We start from the raw sequence: 22,111 nt of genomic DNA, 5'->3' as shown, positions 1-22,111 counted from the left end.
AATAAAAGAGACATTGAGATTCTTTGAAATTTAACGCTTTTCAAAGATTTGAAATTTAACGGTCATTAAGAATTTGAAAATTAACGGTCAAAAGAAATTTGAAAAAAACGGCGAATTGGCAATTTTTGAATATTTGAAAAATAACGGTTATTTGATTGTGGACTAATTATTAATGAGCTCAATGCCTGCATAAGCATAGAACTGAGATACATGATCAGTTCCAGAAGATTTTCGGCTGATTTTAATAGAATTTTATTTCATACAAAATAGCATCCAGTAAGCGAATCGACCCAAAATGAATAAAAGCATCAACAAGTGTTGAGACTAAAGCAGCACCGAAAAAAAAACAGATTCAGTGTTACATAAATCTTTCACATCAACACGAGTCGTTTGTTGTTTGCTGATAATGTTCTTTTATTTATTTTTATTCATATTCTTGAATATTATACAGCCTACAACTGCACAAAGAGCTCCTTAATTCTTTTCCATTTTCCTTCGTTCATGCATTCATGAGGAGCCGACATACAGCATAAAAATTGTCACTTTAAAAAGAAATATTTTTGTCATTTTGCTGCTTTAATAATGTAGCAAATGTTATTGCGGAATTTTTGGGTTAGCAGCAACGTATGCTTAACATAATGGTAGATTGAGGATATCAGGCAACTCTCTAAGGGCTTCCTTCATCATCCCGAAAAAAAAGAATACATAAAGAGCGGGAACGGGGAAAAAATCGTTGTTAGCAATTCGTAAAACATAAGAAAACAAATTCAATTGTTTGTTTCAACATAACATTACAAAACCTCAATGCCACAACATTAAAAATTCTCCATTCAATTTTCACCTTCTTTTCCCGCTTGTTCAGCATAAAATGCTGATCTTGAAAAAGAGAAAGAAGTGAGCACCCGAAAAATCTGAACTTTTGTGTCCACACAAAAGTTGGGGATTGGTTATCAGTTAGGTCTGTGATCACTTGTGATCAATTGTGACTGATGAAGTTGCAAGATTAAAGCATAACATCTGTAAAACATTCAGAATTGTACAATAAGAACGAGTTGAAAAATAACGGTCAAATGATATTTGAAAATTAACGGTCAAAAAATATTTGAAACGAATCGGTTATTTTTTTTTTTAAATAAACGGTCAAAATTTAATCAAAAAATAACGGTAAAATAATATTTGAAATTCAAGTCAGTTATTTTTTTGAATTTTATAAAACGGTTAAAAAATCATTCAAACAGTAACGGTAAATATTTTTGTAAAATCTCAACTTTAAGACCAAATACTTGAATGATCCCTAATAGAATCTGCCCTGTACATTAGCATAGTAAGTGAAATAATAAAAATATTTTTGTGGTCCACGTTGTAAGCGATATATCGCATTAATGTGTCTAATAAGATTCTCGAGATAGCAAATTTTGAAGTAACCGAGCCGAAAAACAGAACAATCAAAATGCTGGCAATTCTCTTATGTTGGAAGCGAACAAATCGAAACACCTGTAAATTTATATATTTTTAAATATAGTGATTCTTTTTCGATTATGTGGTATAAAGCATAAATGTGGAAGATATAAAGGCGGAGAACAAACAATTTATGTGTCGCATTTTATCGCAAAAAAATAAGAGATTCTTATCTACTTGAAATGATCATCTACTGTGTTACTTACAGCACCAGCTTATCCCAGCCATGCCATCCCTTTTCACAAAAATGCTACAAAGAATGCAGCATAATATGAATCCAGCACACGCTCTGGCTCTGTTTTTTGTGTTTTGTTTAAAACAATTTTTATTCCATTTTCATTCAAACTTGAATTTTGTTCCTTTTTTTTATGCGGCTGAATTTCTTAACACCATAAATTTTATTTTTCTTGAAACATATTTTAACACATTTTTCTCTCATAAAGCAATTTGCTTCTGTTGCTGTTGTTGTTGACTGGAATTGAGAGGAGATTTAAGACAGAATTTTGTCAATTTTTAGGTGATTAAGACGCATTTTTTTCGTTTTTTTAACGGTTTTTAAAGATTTGAACACATTTTAACGGGTTTTGAAAATTTAAATACATTTTAACGGTTTTAAGTATTTTGAAGAAAATTAACGGTTTTAAAAAATTTGAATTCAAAATAAATTTTTCAAAAACTCAAAGGACGCGTTCAGTTTATTTGGGATGAGTTCAGAAATTTGAATTTCAAAAGTTCGGTTATTTTTCAAATCTCAAAAATTCGTTAAAAACGTGATTAATTGAAAGAAAATTCCTTCAATGTAGATTGACATTTGATGACAAGCCATTGCCACAGCTCAGTCAATCCATCCACAGTAACTCAACATCACTTCCAAAAAGTGCACTTTAAACAATTTCTCTTCGTAAGAATCTTTACAATTTTCGCACTATAATTGATTGCTTGTGCCATGCACATTAAAATTCATTCTGAATGCCATTTTGAGCATTTTTTACTCAATACAATTCAGTTAAATTTATTTTGTTATGAAAATTATGCGAATTTTTTTATTCGTTGATTGACACCTTGAAATTACAACTGCATTTGGTCAATGGGATGGGATGGGATTCAATATTTACTAATAATTTATGTATCTGATCGTTGGCTGATGCAACAAAAAAGAATTTTCCCATAGACTTCATCTTTCAAGAAATTTCTACTTTTATATTCAATTCATGCTCTTCTCCTTAAAAAAAAAGAATATTCACCACATATAGATTTCTATCAGACGTTAAGTATCTAGTAAATAGCTAAAAACGGTGCTTCAACGACAATACAGAACAATAAAAAGTTGTGAGAAGACTAGAGAATAGCGAATATCGTGAGTTGAATCTGCGTTCAACTATAGTTCTTTATATATATGCTTTTTTGATGAATAATGAATAACATAAATAATATCATCGATAATTATAATAAGAACAGTATCAACAATATATGAATGCCTGCCTTCATGTTCACAGCAATGCAAGAAAATAATGCCGAGTTGCGCTTCTTTCACTGCTCTACTACTCTTCTCCCATTGATTACGATCATTTCACATGTCAATTATTTCTCTTTTTCTGTTTTTCATCATTTCATATCTCATATTGAGCTTTAACTTGTGGAGCTAAATATCATTTGAGATGTGGTGTTTTGCTTCTTGTTCTATGTAGCTGTTGATATCTGCTGATTTTGCATTTTGTCCTAAAATTATAGATAATTAGAATTGTCTTAACGGTTATTAAATATTTAAAAATTCAAAAATGAATTAAAACCTTTCAAATGTTTTTGAAAATGCATTCAAGGCTTTTGTATGGTTTTGATGTGTAAAACTGTTTTATTTTGATGTGTAAAAATTGTAAAAAATTCTAGTTTTTTGCTTTAAAACCACACAAATGTTTCCATAAATTGTCAATGATGACTGTTATATGGTTTTAAAATTCCATTGGGCTGTGATTTCTTGAAAATTGATAAAATATGCTGCTGTTGTAAGGTTCTTACACCAGATTTGAATTTGAAAACATCGTTAAAACTAAATAAATCCTTTAAAATCGATTTCACAGCAGTACAGCGCGTCTAAAGTGCAATCACTACAATTACCCTATTACTTACATTTCTTCACATCCATGAACAATAACTATATATGAAAAAGTGGATAAAGTAGAATGAATTATTCCACAAAAAGGAACTATCAGAACTTATTAATCGCTGATGAAACGCCGTTGAATATTAACATAGACGTTGTTTTGCCTGCCGTTATGGGATGTGCTGTTAAAAAGAGGTAAATATATAAAAAAATTATTCCTCTAATGAGTTATCAATACATGATCATTATTACTATTATGCATGTTTTCTAGGCAGGCTCTTCCAATGAATATTGACATAAGCTATTAAAGATTTTTTATATATTTTTTTGTGCATGGATGAAGATTAAGAGATTAAAAAAATATGTTTATGTATATTTTAATATTGAAGAATTTTATTTTTGCATTTTAAAGAGAACTAATTGAAAATTAACATCATGAAGAGGATAAAGATGGAGAAGAAATGAGCATGGAATAATCACGGAAGATAGATCTTGATAAGTACGCGAAGAAGCTGAACTGTAGACTTTATTGATCTTTTTTGTGAATCTTTGGATGTCTTTTAAAACTATTTAGGGAATGTTCGGAAATTAGGTAAAGTATAAAGGAGTTTGGGAGACGGTGACAGCAGGATGAGTCCAATAATTCGATTTTTTTGGAACGTCCCTTGATTAACGCAAATGATCTTTGTTTCTGAATCCAAAAATGACAAATTCTGAATCATATTAAATAAATCATCATTAATTTGGGATATACTCAGCAGTGAGCAGCTTGAGACAATTTTATTTAAACAATTTAAGTGCATAGTTCGTAATGCAAACTTAATACAATAATACATAACTTATTATTCACACAAAATCCCAAACCAGAACAATATTTATAATAGTAAGAACAATAAAAATTGGAAATCCAATTACTAATGTCCAAAAGTTCTTTGATAAGAAGCTGTCAGCTTCTTGTTCCTTTAATCTTGATATAATTTCAGAAGAGTTGCTTAATTTTTCTTGAAGTTCCGCCTGATGTTCCTTACTTTCTAGCAATTCCTTTTAAAGTTTGGAAACTCTTTGTTGATAAGCTATAAAATTCCTTTCTAGTTCAGCTTCCAGTAACTGTAATTGCTTGTCATTTTGAAAAATTTGACACTCAAGATCTGAAATATCGTAAAGTATTTTGGATATTACTGTATTGGAGCATTTTTCCTTTATAAAAATTACATCCATAGTGTTGATATCCTTAAATCCCTTTGAAATACAAACATTGTTGTATAAATCTAAATTTCTTAATTTGTCCAAGTTCAAAAAAGTCGGCTGTCCGATGATTGATATTTTATTAGAATTAAGCCAGATTGTAACAAGTTCTGGATTAAATTCAAATACGTCTTCCTGTAAAACTTGAATATCGTTTTCGTCGAAATTTATATATTGCAATTTTGTTAGTTCCTTAAAATCATTCTTATGGATTTCCTTCAATCTCCCATTTAAAATTTTAATTCCAATCAGATTCTTGAACTTTTCATTCAACTTTTTCGGGATATAATGAGTTGTTTTGTTATCGATGGAAAGTACAGCAACGCTATTACTGTTTTTGTTTACTTTATGAGATCCATTGATTGATTTAATTTCACTACATTTGTGGGTAATGTTCAAAATATTGGTAACAATACACGAATATTTATTACCAATTGTATTGTAATCTGACACTTTGAAGTTACAGTCAATATCAATTGAACCGACGACGCGAAAAATTGCAAGAATGCTGATTAGAGATGCTTTGTAAAAAGTCCTAAATGAAGGAATTAATAAAGGTTTATTGATTAATGTTTGAACTACTTCGAGTGTAACTTGATTGACACAAATGAAGAAGGCTCCGAGACGGAACTTTAAAGGTTCTATTAAAACTCGTTCATCAACACCAAATGGAAGCCGAATCTTGGTTGCTATGAACAGCCATGAAGGCGTCTATAACGTTGCAAATCTTCATTTGTGTCAATTTTGGGTACTTGGGTCCTGAATCCCAGGTTTACATACGACTAAATCTCAGAATTGAAAATCCAACTCCTGAATAATCTCTTAAGAACTTACCCCATGGTATCTTTATGCAAATTACAAAACTAGAACTGATTTTATATTTATTAGCACAAACAGCTTTTATACAGTCCTTATTCTTCGCACAAACTACTATGAATAACTTAAAGTATTATTTTTTTAAAAGTGAAATTAACTTCAATTGATGATTGATTCTGTGGACAGCTCAGTATACAAAATGAGTCAGTTTGTGATCTCCGAGTGACACAAATGAAGAAGGCTCAGTCACGAAACTTTGAAGGCTTCCAAACTTCTTATAATTACTTACTTACTTACTTCACTGGCCGTACAGATCAATTGTGATCCATGACTTCCCTCAGATGTCGCTTAAAACTAGCTCTATCGCCGGCTACCACTTGCAACCATACCACGATCTCCAATAATCATCATCGACAAGTAAGAAGCTTAAAAATTCCTTCAAAATCAATTCAATTTCCATCTCATTTCACATATCGTGCCTTAACAATTGGAATATTTTAGCAATTTTATTGGCACGATGGAGGAAGCAGTGCTGTATGACAAGACACATTAAAGATGCATTTACAGTATTGTAAATAAGCAACAAAACATGATAATATTCTTAGTTATTTTATCTCTTACTTACTGCACACTTGTGATCGATATTATTTCTTCGAAATTATATCACAGAATGGAAATCGATTCAGCAGGTATGTGAACAGCATCCGAAATTTTTTAAACTTTCCAATTATTTTCCGTCTTCCTTTATGTGACTGCAACAATATCAATTGATAAGAAATGGAAAAAATATTCAAATTTTAATGCAATGCATGGAATATTTTTTTGTTCCAGAAGATGCTTATTGCTACAATTGTTATACAAAAATGCTGAATTTTTATGGCCATCATTACATGATGCAGAACAAAAGCACTTTGCATTATCAATTCCATGAGAACCAATTAAATTGCTTACGATTGCATTTTAGGACTGCGATTTACCAATTCTCATGTGAATAACAACAATCGCATGAGCATAATTTCCATCGAGATTGGAATTGGCTTACGGAGAAGTAAGTAGCAAGAGCTATTTTATCTGCATGATCATCATCAATTTAAGGCGGCTATTGGGAAATCAAATTCACATAAAGCACATTTTTCTTCTGCCGTTTTTTTTTATTAATGTCAATCGAACATCAATGTTGATTAACATAATAGCTTCTGACATCCAATCGCGTCCATCATCATCATCATCATCATCATAATCATCTATTCACTTTTGCTATTTTTCTAATTTAACGATAATAGGGGAAAGCTATAGATCGTATTTGGTATTGATTGTGGTTTAAACGCTTTTTAAGTGACTTGCTGAGTCTTCCTACTTAGTCATTGTTGTAACGGTCATTTGGGATTTGAATAGTATTTGTTGAACATAGTTGAAAGCCCTCTTTTCATAACGGTCATTCGAGATTTGAATAATATTTATTGCATATAGTTGAAAGCCCCTTTTTTTCTCAGTGTGCTTTTGAACTTCGAAGAATAAACATCATTGTAAATAAATGGAACTAAATTAATCTTTAGTGAACAGAATTTGATGGACTGGACGTGTTGCAAGGCTTTTAGAAGCTTCTTTAGCTAAGGTCTTCTAGTCTGACTTTGTAGATAACAAAAGATCACGAATACGTTCAAAGAATTTATGGTAGCAAGCTGTTGACAGAGAGTATTGCATTTAGTATTGGAAATTGGAATGCGGAAGACTAAGATGGGATCAGTTATGGATCGCAACGGACCTGTACCGTCGGAAAAGTATGTAAGTAACTAAATTATAATATCTAAGCTCAATTACTCACTTCACATCAACTGACACACTTCTGCCACAGAAAATCTACCAAAAAATTCAAATCCATCAAAACATCCAGCACATAACCCAAAACAATCACATAAATCTGTGCTTCACGAAAATCCGCTAAAAGAAATTTATGCGAAAAAATAAAGTTAAATTAAATTAAATAAATTTCATGGGAAGTCTTACGACTCTTATCGACACTATAAATAATAAATAATAATAATAATTTTTTTTGGGGAACTCTATGGTAATGAGGATTAGAAAGTGGCACATGACACATTGAAGTATTGTGTCACAATCAAAAAAATGTATGTATAAAGATTTCAATGAGAGATACTAAAGTTAGACACACACAGCGAGTGAATTGATTAATTTGCGAAACTTATTATTATGTATTGCTATATGAATGGATGGATAGATAAGTAGATATTTCGAATTGGTATATAGGAACGGTGATTGGCGATTGATAACCGTCGCGAAAAATAAACTTGATTTATCATTCAAATCACTTTGAAACATTGTATGAAACTGCAAACTTGCTCTTATGTCCATCAATAAAAATAAATGAACACTTTATTTGGGGTTTGTTTGTAAGTTGGGTTTATGGACGTCCATCCATGAATGGAAGATAAGATGATTGCTGCATTTCTTGCTTAGATGTATAGCCAAAGGAGGCTGGGGAGTGGATGAAGAATTTTGCTAAATTGCGGGAGAGAAGGGACTAATTTGATTCTTAAATCCCCTTGCTGAATACTCAACTGCTTTAAAGCTGCCATAATCCTAGATATTGAACAAAATTCTGATTCAATGATGCTTCAGACGCTGTCTAAGGACGTCAATAGACTTTAATTGATCTGTAGATACTTGCTGGCCGTACAGATCGATTGAGATGAATGACCTCCTTCAGATGTCGCCTGAAACTGGCTCTATTGTTGGTTATCGCTTGACATTTTTCAGTACCAAATGCAAATTAGATACTGTCTGTATTTAGCATACTTTTTATAGTAATCAGTATCGCTTTGCTTGTCAAACTAAAGCTTCAAGTGCTGCAAAGATCCAGAACCACCTCCTTTCCTCATTTACTGACCATCACCATTGAATAACCCCATCCACAAAATAATATAAGAAGTGTCGATAGACGCTTTAAATAAAACCTGTGTGTGAGGTCGTTTACCGAACTATGCAAAACACTTTCCAATTGTGCTCTCTATTTCATTTTGAGCTAAAAATCAATTAATTCCCTTTTCTGGCCCGCGAGAGAGAGAGTAAGAAGCTAGTAAATAGTTTGTATACACAAAAAGTAATATAATTAATGAATGAAGTGAGAGAGTCTGTGCATATACATATATACTTCTTTAAGATGTGATTAATTGACTTTTAATTCTATTATGTCATGCGTTAACCGCTAATTTTATTTCTCCTCTCCCGCAGATGCTGCCTTTTTCAATCATTCCTCCTATGTATGTCCAGTTTCTTTTCCGTTCCCTCCTTGGTCTACAAAGTCTGTAAAGCTTTGTAAAAGGAGAGAAAGAAATGTGTTTAATTAGTTTTTAATATCGACATTGAAAGAGCTGAGAGAAATTAATCGACATGATATTTTTCAAATCATGATCGAATGATTGCGATTAATTTATAATGCCACACAAAAATATGTATTTATTAGCAAATCTATCAACCTACTTAATCACTTCTTTTCTTGCCATTACGTTGTTCGCTCGTAGGACTTGAGTCTTGTTGTAATTGCAGAGTTGGAGGTCATTGACTGTCAATTTTGGTTAATACTTGGATTCGACAGCCACTTCTGACTGAAAAATATGTAAAAAATTCATTCTCTTTTTTGTATTTCAATTACAATTTTTCGTGTACCTTAGTAGACTTTGCAAAAAATATAGTCAATCTATCGTTTAGCACATTAAAAATGTAAATTCATAAATTATAATTCTCCTTACATGACATCGACAATATCTATTGTTTGTTTGAACATAAAATCAAAATTCATTTTCTCGACACATGACTTTGCGAATAGTATTAAGCGTGTACGGCAGTAGAAAAGTAAGTCACACTTACCTTATAACAATTTTTTAGCACTTTCAGTAAAGCCAAACGACACTTTATTATAATTTACTACTTGTAGGTCAAATTCGTAGTTAGTTCTATTCTTTTTTTATGAAATTGATTTATTTTGAGTCCGTTTTTGTACAGTAAATGAACTATTGTGTGTTATTTGGCTGGTTAGCAAGTTGAATGTTGATTTTGTTCATTGATATCTGTCAGTTTCTGCCCTTTTTAATTAATTTAAAACGTTTGTTTACTTTTATGACTTAAGTGATGCAAAAAATTGCACCTGTGAGCCAAAAATGACGCAAAAATTTGAATTTTTGAAAGCCGTTATATTTTTTTGTTGGAATTTAGAGTAAAAATTTGAAGAACTTTCGACTTTTATGGAACTTAAGTGATTATTTCTGTTACTGATCAGACAGTGGAATTTTAATTGTGATTTTCTGTCTACCTCAAAAAAATGTTCCCTTTACAAATTGCTAATCTCACATTTTGATCTCTGAATTGGCAATAATCAATTTTCGAACACCAACAATGTTACTTTTTTCTCTCGCAAAATGATAGATAAATGTGAAAATATTTATCTGATCGATGTCTGAAAGCAAAATTCCACAAATTTATTGCTTTAAAAGATTTTTCCACATTAAAAATCCGACTTTGAATTGAAACTTTTTTCTTTACAATTTTTCAACATTTCTTAATTGTGCGCAAAAAAGGAGGTGAAAAAGAAATTGAGCTTGAATGAAATAAGAGTATTATTGGAATGACTCTGGTATTAATCGACCCAATAATGAAATCCAACTCCACCATTCAATTAATTTCTTTATTGATAATCATTAAAATAAATGAATTTATTACAATATGTATGTTCTATATTGCTGAAAGCGATCTTTTAATGATTTCGTTCGATTTATTGATGATTTATTGGATTAATTAACGGAAATTGTGAGTTTAAATTGGGAACCTTACAATTTCTCTTTAAACAATTGTATGGTTTTAGATTAAAATTCATGATTTTTTGAATGCAATTTTCAAAACCTTACAAATTACTCTTAAGAAATTGTAAGGTTTCAAAATTCAAATTTCAAAAATCCGTTACAAATTTCGATAAATTCAAAAATTTGCTAATTCCTCCCAAAATCATCATTTCCACCCAAAATCTCCACAAGAGCATCAACTCATTCCAAAAATGTGCCCTGAAAACTAAGTAAAAGATTGGCAATTAAAAAGACCTCCTTATGACTGATGATAGCAATTACCCGACTCAATTTATCATAGCCCTAATTGGAACCTTTTACATTCGATTTCATTTACAATGGTATATTAACATATTTATAAATTCGATCTATAGTCAAATGAAAATGTCTTAATTAATCATAAGTCATATTGAATTTAGTTCGCATATGTGCCATACAGATCATTTTGTGTATGCGAGAAACTAATTGATTATGAACGAATATTATTAAAATATCACACATAAATGGTTAGATTGGTTTTTAGCTTGATTTTTGAGGGTTGAGTGCTTAGTGTGGCTGTGTCGATATTTTGTCGGAATGTCAAAATTTCAAAAAATTAAATTTAAAACCGTTAAAAAATTTGAAATTCTGGAAAGTTGCTTGGATTAAAAATCTACAGTCTCTAACCTCACAGACACTCATTCCACGACACACAGGTTGTTCACCACAGAACCATATACTTGGCAATTCCTCAATATTTATGATTCCTTAGCTAGAATCCAAAAAAATGCGCCTTAAACCCCGCCTACTTTCCACTACATTTCTAACTTGTTCTCCATTACACAATTATGATTATTCAGTATGAAACTAACATTAATTGATGCCCTTTTATGAGATGCAATTTAATACATCATCAATAATCCACACAGTCATGATTTGACGCAGATTTTCGTTAATTCTCATTACTTATACCAAATTTAAACATCTAATTTTATACTACATGCTTGATATTATAATTAAAAATACTTCTCAGCCTCAATTTATTCACTTGTATAGGACATTTATCAAGTTGATTTTGTTCAAATGAATTCATTAAAGATTCAACCAATGGCAATTGTCGGTGAGTAAGTTGCTAATGTCTTAATTCTCATCATTCCGTTTACTTTACGTCTAACTTACCCGTAATTATAATCACGTAATCGTCATTAAAACGTGATCAAAAGTACAATAAAAAAATGGAAGAAAACGAGACAGAGAATGATAGAGTAAACAAAACACAAAAAAAATAAATGTATGCAGTCAGTCGACAGTACACATACTGTGTTGGTATAGTGCACAATTGATGCGATCAGTAACTTAAATGATGCTTGTCAATTGCATGAATAGTAGGGAAGCTAAATGGCTTTTAAATGAACGATTATTGCTATACTATCAATATCTTTAGGTCTTAATGTGACTTGTACTATTTCTCACAGTTAATTGTTGACCTATCGTAAGATGCCGTATCATAATGGATGTATACTACACGACTTGATCCACTTGACCGCGCATATCAATTAACCAATTGATGTATATTCAATATTTATTGTGCACGAATGTTGTTGACTGTTGTTTAGTGACTCTATTGAATATCTCATTCAGCTCGTAATTTAATTGATTGATCAATTGGCACTAAATGGATAGAAACTTTGTAGAGCTTTGACTTTATAGACTCAGTGATGTAATTAAATAATCAAGTGCTTAGAAAGTTGGTGTCTTTTCCTTGACAGTCGGTGTCACGGATGCTTTTATGCTTCTTGTCTGACACTTTTTTTTTAGCGGATGTTGCAATGTGTGACATTATGTGTTGCTTTCTAGTAGCTAGACGATGTGATGGAAATTAGTTTTGCTTTGTCATGGTCAACATGAAATTTTAAGTTCAATTAACAATCAATTTCCTTTCCATTAATTTATTAATGACTTTTTATATCGACTGGCATGGGAATGAAAGGCTTTGAAGCTCTAGTTAGATGTTGTATCTACACATATTGGTGTGAGATTAGAGGATTTGGCAGTTAGAATCATTAAAACCGTTTTTATTGATGATACTTAAATGTCTTTGCAATTGACACTATAACTATTGCTACAACTGTCGTTGTGACTGTCACTACAACTGTCGTTGTGACTGTCACTACAACTATCGTTGTGGCTGTCGTTCCAACTGTCGTTGTGATTGTCAACTGTCATTGCAACTGTCGTTCCAATTGTCATTGCAACTGTCGTTCCAACTGTCGCTGCAACTGTCATATGGAATAGCAACACTTGCAAATTCTAGGTTATGTTGATTTAAAATTCTCACAAAAGTATGATTTAGAATGAAAGCTTTAACCTTACTAAGTGTTGCCATTACAAATCCAGTAAAGGAGATTTTACAGTCTGTTCAGTTACACCTTTAATAATTATTTAAAACGAGATTAATAAATTGAACATTATAATGATAATTCACATTTCAGAACGTCTTAAAAACCTTTATATCCGGATTATTTCATTAAATATTGTTATTGATATCATGAATGTGATGTTTATTATGAAAAATTACATTCATTTATAAAGGTGTCAATTTAAATCTCAACATTGCGATTGCGGCATCGATTCATTGTCCAGGTACGTGGTGCAATATGCATATACAAAAGTGAGATCTTTATTAATGTAAAATCATTAAAAGGCATAAAATGAAGAAAAGAGTCGATATTACAATATTGAAAATTGCCACTTAAAGCAATGTTTTCTTCCTTCGATTACTTTACGATATTTTCAATTTCAACCAATTTTCTTTTCTGCTTAATATTTAACAGATTACTTCAATTTCAACTCATTTCATTATCCCTCAAAATATTATCATACACACCTTACTTTTTTTTGTGTTGTTCATTCTTTTCTTCTCTTCTTACCTGATTGTTGTGCTATACAACGTACTTACTTGTAGTCGAATATAAATTTTCATATTCAATATGAGGTATTTATTATCGAGTAGCGATTCCAATGGATTTGGTTGTGCGCTACAAAAAAAAAGTTCTTGGTGCAACAGTTGCGTGTCATATACAACAGTTGCGCGTCACATACAACAGTTGCGCGCTATATAAAATTGTAATCTTTGAATCAATTGTGCGCCATACTCAACAATTACTCACTATATAAACTTGAAATATAATGCGCAACAGTTGCGCGCCATATGCAACAGTTGCATGTCATATGCAAAAATTGCGTGAGTGGAAAAATAACAGTTTTTAACAGTGGCATGCTGTTTGAAAATATCAAAACTGTGCGCCACTTAAAAATGATTCACAATGCAACAGTTGCGCCACATGACATTATTCAACGTGCAACAGTTGCGCGAAATTTGAAAATTATTAATCGTGCAACAGTTGCATTGAGTCGTTGATATTCCCGGTACCAATCATCATCATCTGCAATCCCTACATATTAAAACCTTGCTAAATTATACTCACAAGAGAAAGATTTAAGGAAACTTAATACAGACACAAAGTGCTGGAATTTAATCAAAAATAATTGCAACATGCTTCATCGAAAATATATTTCTTTATTTCAACCTGCATTCTTCTCACCATTAAGTATTTTATGAGCACTTTATTTATGCTATAAATGTTTTGAAACACTTTTAATATTAAAACCATAAAATTGTTTGTGCTGTTATAGTTTTAGCACTGACAGGTCTTTACTCTCATTCTATTAATGACTATTAATTCTAAACAGATATCGATTAAATGGCTTATAAAAATTTCACTCATTATTTACAGTACTTTCGTCTATAAATTGTGGCTGTGTCTGTGTATAAAAGTTCATTGCATTATTTTCGTCATTTAATGCCTGTAGAATGCGACTTTAAATTATAATTTGGAATGCAAAATCCCTATATTTAGGTCATGAAATACGAATGTCAATCAGTATGAATTATTGATGTCCACAAGTCAAAAATACTGAATTTTACTGAAGCACTTTACTTGGTCAGTTAAACTGTCTAGTGATAGTCAGATATTGTCTAGTGCTCATCCAGAATGTTACTTATAGCTAAAGTCTACAAAAGCTTGTCATATGCTTATAGTTTTCGAGGTTTGTTAAGTTGTTCTTAATTTATATTGCATCGAGGATTTCCTGTGGCTAATTTGAAATTTGTGTATTTTCAGATAAAGTATACGATGACTATTATTTACTTAGAGATCCTCCGATTATTATTAGCACAATAGTGATTTCATACATCATTTTACTAAAATATGGACCATCGTTCATGCAACATCGAAAGCCATACAATGTGAAATTTCCAATGCTGATTTATAATGTCTTTCAAGTCTGCGTAAACGGCATTGGGAGTTCATATGTAAGTGAATTGTCAAAATGATGGATTTAATGTCTTTGCCATGGCCAAGGATGAAGAAGTGATCAAAATTCGAATAGCACTAGTCGACTAATCGATCCGCAATTTGTACCAACTCTGGAATGGTACTGGATTTAAACCGAATCTGGCACCAAGTCGGCATAACTGGACTCTGGAATTGCATCGGTTTTTAACCAAATCCGTCACAAAGTCAGATTCAAGCTAGTCTGTGGTCGAATTTTTGATAGACTAACCGACTTTTGCTGTTTTAGAAAGATCATTGATCAGTTCCGCTCTCTTGAATAAGCACTAATACTCATGACCATGCACGACAATTCCAAAATTGCCATTTCTTTTAATAAACTCAATTAAAATTTAAAATAAAGTCATTAAAATTTTCAGGCCTTCTATTACTTCTTCATAAGATCAAAGTACAATATCATGTGTGAACCTTACCTTAAGGATGTGGATGAAATCAGCATGACAAAAAGAAATTTAGGATACATCTACTTCATGTCAAAGTTTTGGGATTTGATTGATACTGTGAGTATTAAAGGCTTTCGATGGACTCGGCTGGGGCTCGACTTCTTGAGTTCGAAATGTCAACTTCAATATTGGTTCCGTTCCCTTAGAAGCTGAAGTCAACTCGAGAGATTGATTGAAAAATTCGACTTAAGTCGACAATCTACTAATGACATTTACTTACCGAATTCCAAACATAATTCCAGGTTTTCATCATCCTCAAGAAAAATCACCACCAATTATCCTTATTACACTGTTATCATCACCTACTGATGGCTACTGGCGGATACTTTATCATAAAATGGTTTGGAGGCGGTCCTTTTGTCATTCTTGGTTTATTTAATTCCGCTGTTCACGCAATTATGTATTTCTATTATCTTCTCAGCACCTTTAGATCGGATATAAGAACATCAATTCAGTGGAAGAAGCATATAACTCAGTTGCAGATGGTGAGTTGATGTCATTCAAGGGTTGTTGATTTTTTGGACGGTCATGTGTCATCATGATGCTGACTTATGCTAGGGGCGAAGAGGAGTGGGGGAGGGGAAGGGAATGGTCAAGGGGGTCAAGAGGAGTAAAGGAGGGTCAAAGGGGGTCAAAAAGGGGTCAACACCCTTTTGTGATCCATACGTAATCACACAAACCATGTTGGCATGGCTAAAACAGCGATAGGCTGGCATCCGAACCTGAATCACACAATAAATCCTAATTGATCTCTTAATTCCAGCTCCAATTCATCATTGTCATCATCAGCTTCTTAATTCCAATGTTTGTTAAAGACTGTGAATTCTCCAAACCCATGTCACTGTTCATGGTGTCACAAACCTCACTAATCCTGTACCTTTTTGCACGATTCTATGTTAAAGCATATTTATCAAGCAATAAATCAACAAAAAGTTCATAAACTTAATTAATTAATAAATATTCAATAACAGTTAATTATCTAAATAAAAATTTATGTTATTAAAAATAATTTTCATGTTGATTATTTATGATTCGCAAGCTAACGTGCTTATTATATGCACGCATTTAACATTTCTTTGAATTGAACTTGTAATAATTATTATTTAGCCTCAACTCCGATCATCGTTATTCATCTTTTTTTCTCGTATTATCATCGTATTATATATGAATATAATATTGGAAGAGGAGTTAAGGATGGTATGGAATGGAATGATAAATATTCAAACAGCGTATATGACATATGTACCGAAAGGAGGAATAAAACAATCTGTCTGTGTGTGAATGCATAAAAAGATCAATGTGAAAATGAGAAATAAAGTGATTTAATGCAAAATAGTAATCAATTATTGCTTCCAGCTACTCTTTAAACATCTCTCGATAAAAAAATCCCAAACTCGATATTCTCGATATTTTTTTTTGTTTCATCTTTAACTCAGTTGTTGTTGTTGTACGTACACTCATTTTTGAGTTATGATCGAAATCTTTTCACTCTTCTTTCTTGTATCTCTTTATTCTGGATGATCGAGAGGAAGCGATGATCAGTTTGATTGGATCTGTTTTGAAGGCAACTGCTAAGGCTTTTGAGAATCTAGAACAGTGGCTGGTACCTTAACCTCCTGGGGATACTCTACACTGTCCTTTACTTTCTGGAAATCATTCCAAGGATACCTTCAGGGTATCCAATGTACTCTATTTTAGCTAAAAATGTTACCCCACCCTGCTCTATTTAGGTTACTCTACGCTATTCTATCTTAGCTGCTTAAGTAAGAAGGGTAAGCTTCTCTTTCCTAGGTTCTCTTTAGGCAGTAGTTGTTTAGTTAGGCATGATAGAGTAGGATAGCCCTGCCTAACTGGGTTGGGTAGAGACAGGTTAACCATGCTTACTCGGGAGAGGTTGGGTAGGAAATCCCTGCCTACCGGATGGAGTAGGGTAGTATAGCCATCCAAAACCGCGTGGAGAAATGTAGCATAGTCCTGCCTTGTCTGGTGTGATAGTGTAGGATAGTCCTGCCTAACCGGGTGGGGGAGAGTAAAATAGTCCTGCCTATTTGGGTAGAGTAGGGTAGGATAGTCATGTTTAACTGGGTGGGGGTATGATAGGATAACCCTGTCTAACTGGGCAGAGTGGGGTGCGATTTCCCATCTAGATTAAGAAACTGGACAAGAGGCGTAGTTCAGAGATAGATATCGACTTACAGTTGAAAGATAAAGTTGGCATCAAAAGTCAAGGTCACGTCACAGAGACTGAAGATCGCCATTTATATGCGCACTAAACTCCCAACAATCTCGAAACTTCCCCTACTCATCCCATTCGAAATCTCATCTCTTAAGTACTTGCGATGCATATGCAATCATTTCATATGAAAATGGATAAATGGCAGAGATGCATTTAACACAGGCCTGATCATCAGTTTACGAAAGTGATTTCAATCAAAATCATGTATTGTATGTATAAATTATAACTTTCAATGCATCAATGAATGATGAAATTAAATTAAAAAGAAGTGAATGCATGCATTAACTCTGCTGAATAGATTTTGATCTGATCTGTATTCTTAATTAAATAGAATGTGCCACCGCCATATATGTGAGAAAGTTGTCGTAGATGGGGGAAGTATTGGAGCATTTCTTTCACTTCTATCCATCCATATGTGTCGACAATATGCACTTTTACATCACTATTCAGTGATTAATGATGTGATGAATTTTACGTTAAATTAAAAAATTATTAAATGCATTTTGCAGAACTTAAAAGAAGTATCACATGATTAATATGATGAAATGCAAAATTATTAATGAAATGAGATTGTCTCATGCATTGAGATGATACATGGATTGTAATTACCCAGAAGAGATATTTCAAAGAGATTTCCAACGAAATAAACATTTATCAACTTTATTCCAGATGCTGTTCTTCTATGGATATTATTAAACATTTGTCAAATGATGTCTTGTGATGATGAATGTAATCCTTTTAAGCTTTGTGAGTTTTCATCTTAAATGAGTAAGTGACACTTTGATAAGTCTTGTCGTTTGATGAATATTCTCTTCAAACCTTTTTTAATCAGCTGTGAAATTTTTCATCACATGCTGTGGATGATGAAGCTAGGAATTGAAGTTTCTAATGGATTTTTAATAGTTTTTGATAAGGTTTGATGAATGATCGAAAGTTGTGAGGTTTGAAATATTTTGATGATAATATTTGGGAGCTGGCATGTGAAGTGACATCAATAGCTCATTTTAGGTGTTAAGCTTCTGTCTTAATGATGAAGACCCTCAGCATTGCTGCAGCAATCAAGTAGATGATGCTTAGATTTAATTATACTGTCTGCTGCGTGGACTTAATGTTTATTTGTTGATGCAAAGTTACTGAAGTCGGTAGAGATGCAAAAAAAAACTTTTTTTACTGAAGTCTCTAAAGATGCAAAAACTTTTTTTACTGAAGTCACTAAAGATGCGAAAAACATTTTTTACTGGAGTCACGAAAGATGCAAAAACATTTTTTTTTTTACTGAAGTAACTAAAGATTTTTTTTTGATTACTGAAGTGATTTATTAACTATGTAAATACTTTTATTTACTGGAGTCACTAAAGATGCGAAAACATTTTTTTTTACTGAAGTCACTACAGATGCGAAAATAATTTTTGTTACTGAAGTCACTGAAGATGCAAAAATAATTATTGTTACTGAAGTCACCAAAGATGCAAAATTAATTTTGGTTAATGAAGTCAGTAAAGATACAAAAAAAATTTTTTTACAATTTTTTCAGCACTTGATTTAAATTTCTGAGTAAATTTAGCCTCGAGTTGACTCTGATTATACAACACTTCGCATCTCATGGGAACCAAAAAAAGAACTGCAGCAATTCAGAACAATCAAAATAATTCCCAGAATATCCCCATTATTAAATGCAAATTCAAACTCATCCCATTCTTATCTCAATTCAATTCTTCACTCGACCGACCATAAAATCATGATCAATACATTTGCTTTTGCGTTTGTTAATTCCTTTATTAGCGGAAAGAGAGACCTTTTCAGACACATTAAAGAGTCGTCCAGAAGAGACAGAAGGAGACACAAAAAATAATAAAAGCATAAAAATATCGATATTTATCATTCATTCGTCGCACCTTTTTTATGATCGTCGTACGTATGGATTTAAAAATCATATTTTTTTTAAAACTCTGTTCACAAGTTAGTCTCAGGAGAAGTAGACGAAATTAAGGTGTAACTTACTCATATTCTTTATTTCCTTCATTACTTTCATGCATAAATTAATGAAGTTCATTCGATTGGTGTGGAATAAAAATGTTTATCGTTACAGGCTTGTGCTGCAAATGAGCAACGAGTGAGATATTGACTTTTGTATGTTCTAGACGTAACAACATTCACTTAAGACTAAAGACGCGTGTGCATAAGAAATTATTAAAAGATAGATTTTTTTTCCATCTTGTTTATGTTCCGCTTGCTATAGATTTGTGAGACATGCAGCCAGCGACGATGACTATGGTGGAATAAATGTATGAGATAAAGACAAAAAAGAGTCAGACATACACCTTTTAATGTGGCATTAAATATGACTTTGCTGATAAATGTTTAGTTTGTTGTGCTGCAGAAGGGAAACTAAGGTTGGGTTGGGTCAACATATTCGTATGAACGAGCTTTATGTTTGGAATTAAATTAAATTAACGATTTTTTGAACTGGAGAATTTTTTCTCCGTCTGGTGTTCTCATTACATGATGTTTTGTGGATATGCTTGTGGATTTATGTGTGATTTATCCGTTAAAATTTTATTTGAATTTTACTTTACCCAATTTGAATTTAATTTGACAGTTATTTTTCAAAATTAAATTGTCCGTTATTTTTTCAAATATTTTTTGATCGTTATTAAATTTGATTATTAAAATATGATTTAAGGCAGCATAAATTTACATCCAAAAAATCCTAACTTCCACAAAATCATCCAACTACCCCAGAAAAGTCATAAAACAAAAAAGTCTTCAAAAACTCATCAATAAAATTACGATCGTCTCAGCTCATCAGCCAAATCTCATTCCATTCGATCCACACAGTAACTTAAACTCCTCAACACACTTTAACATCCATTAATGATTCTTTTTTTATGTTGGCAGAAACATGAGCTTCTCTTGATATTTTTTAATTAATAATAAATTAATAATTAATTACATTGCACATCAATTAACTCAATCATGTGCCTTACTCACATATCATCATTGTCAGCATCATCACACAGAAGATTAAATGCGCAAACATTCTTCATGCCTGAAAAAAAAGAGGAGATGCGTGGGAATAATTTACAGTCACTTTACGAAAACATTTGATAACTAATTATCCCATTAAGATCGTTCATTGATCGTCGTCAGATATCCGATCATAATTTGTATTTCAGCAGTTGGATGTTTTTCTTTTGATCCAAAGTAGCTTAATAAATTTAATATGTGAAACTCGTGTCGCATTGAGGCTGATATTTGAGATCGTATGAGGCGGAATTTGCTCTGTAATTCATGTACGATTGTGATCATAAATATCTTAGCACACGATAAATTTTTAATTATGAATATCGCAGTGAGAGTGAGGTTTGAGATGAATAAACGACTTTTCTAAGTCCTCTTGGTAAATACGTTACTGGATCTTAAACTACAAAATTTGAATTTAGTACTGGATGTTTTAGTACAAAAGAAAAATTAGAAAATTGCAAATTTTAGACTATTTAACAATTTAAACAGCTCTGGATCTATTGTTTCTCAATCACTGGATTACTTAAGCATAGAAAGATCAATAATATGACAAGCATAGAGCTTGATTTGATAGAAAATTTCATGAAAAACTAAATTTTTGATTAAAATTGTTTGTAAACAAAGTAACTTACTTAGTTTCATCCAACCTCCTTAAATGGCGCCTCAAGCCAACTCTTTAACTAGCTACCGCTTGCCAATTATCAATTCCAAGTGTAATACCATTGGAACTTACCAGCTCAATATCATCTAAATTCGAGAAAGTTACAATCCACAACAAGTTGCGGCATGCTCTTTAAATGCAGCAACACAAAAATAAAAAATCCAAAACTAGCTCAAAACGTCCTTCTCAAAGTCGTGTGCTTCGTGAGTGCAGCGACAGTGTTTATTCCATATTTACTCTTTATTTACTTCTTATTTCGCATGAATAAAATTAAATCACGAATTGGCAAACAGAAGCAGGTTCTCGCTCTCCTTTTTTATAGAAAATAAAAAATTAAATTAGTGCAATATTTTTTTTTTGCCTTCTATATTAAGCTATAACATAAAATGCATAGTGAATAAAATAGAGCTAATTAGAGTCGACTGTAAGATGCTATTTCATTTTATATAGTCATGAGACAGCGTGTAAGGTGCAGAAGAAGTAACAATATTTTGCATACAAAAAAATACGGAAGACAATTTGCTTGCTAATTAGTTACGTAAGTTTTAATTATTTTAAATAATTTACTCATAATTTAGTTTAATTAATTACAAAACTATTTTTTTTTGTTTCGAGACTAATTTCTCACTTGGATATACATTGTTGCTGGCTATTAAATATTGTTGACATGCAAATTTAGGTTAACGATTGTGATCGTCGTGAGTTTTACTGCTTCATAAATGGTGTGGAAATTAGAACATTGCTAAGATTGAGATTCGTGCTGATTCATTGTCATTGACATGTAGCATAAATGATTTAATTTTATATGAATCAAAATAGTTTAACGTATTTTTAAGATTCAAATTTTTAACGACTTTTTCAAATTTAAAGTTGTTTC

At 31.9% G+C, this 22,111-nt stretch overlaps 1 protein-coding gene across 1 annotated transcript; it reads left to right on the top strand.

Annotated features, from left to right (window-relative positions):
* The first annotated feature begins 13,771 nt into the window (after nt 1-13,771).
* LOC139093328 (very long chain fatty acid elongase F-like) lies at nt 13,772-16,253 on the top strand. Its single transcript, XM_070644010.1, has 4 exons — nt 13,772-13,871; nt 14,640-14,830; nt 15,556-15,798; nt 16,077-16,253. Exons 1-4 carry the CDS (start codon nt 13,772-13,774, stop codon nt 16,251-16,253), a joined length of 711 nt encoding a protein of 236 aa, XP_070500111.1.
* Nucleotides 16,254-22,111: the final 5,858 nt, after the last annotated feature.

The sequence above is a fragment of the Chironomus tepperi genome, unplaced genomic scaffold, assembly GCF_022539635.2.
Source record: "Chironomus tepperi strain 1889 unplaced genomic scaffold, CSIRO-AGI_Ctep_v1 contig_335, whole genome shotgun sequence".
Classification (NCBI taxonomy): domain Eukaryota; kingdom Metazoa; phylum Arthropoda; class Insecta; order Diptera; family Chironomidae; genus Chironomus; species Chironomus tepperi.
The sequence above is the reverse complement of the archived record's forward strand: the minus strand, read 5'-3'. Positions and strand labels throughout refer to the sequence as shown.

Coding starts and splice junctions, on each gene's coding strand:
- LOC139093328 (XM_070644010.1), top strand. CDS start 13,772: ATGATTCACAATGCAACAGTTGCGCCACATGACATTATTCAACGTGCA. Junction 13,872..14,639: donor TGCAACAGTTGCATTGAGTC/GTTGATATTCCC, acceptor GTGTATTTTCAG/ATAAAGTATACGATGACTAT. Junction 14,831..15,555: donor ACGGCATTGGGAGTTCATAT/GTAAGTGAATTG, acceptor ACATAATTCCAG/GTTTTCATCATCCTCAAGAA.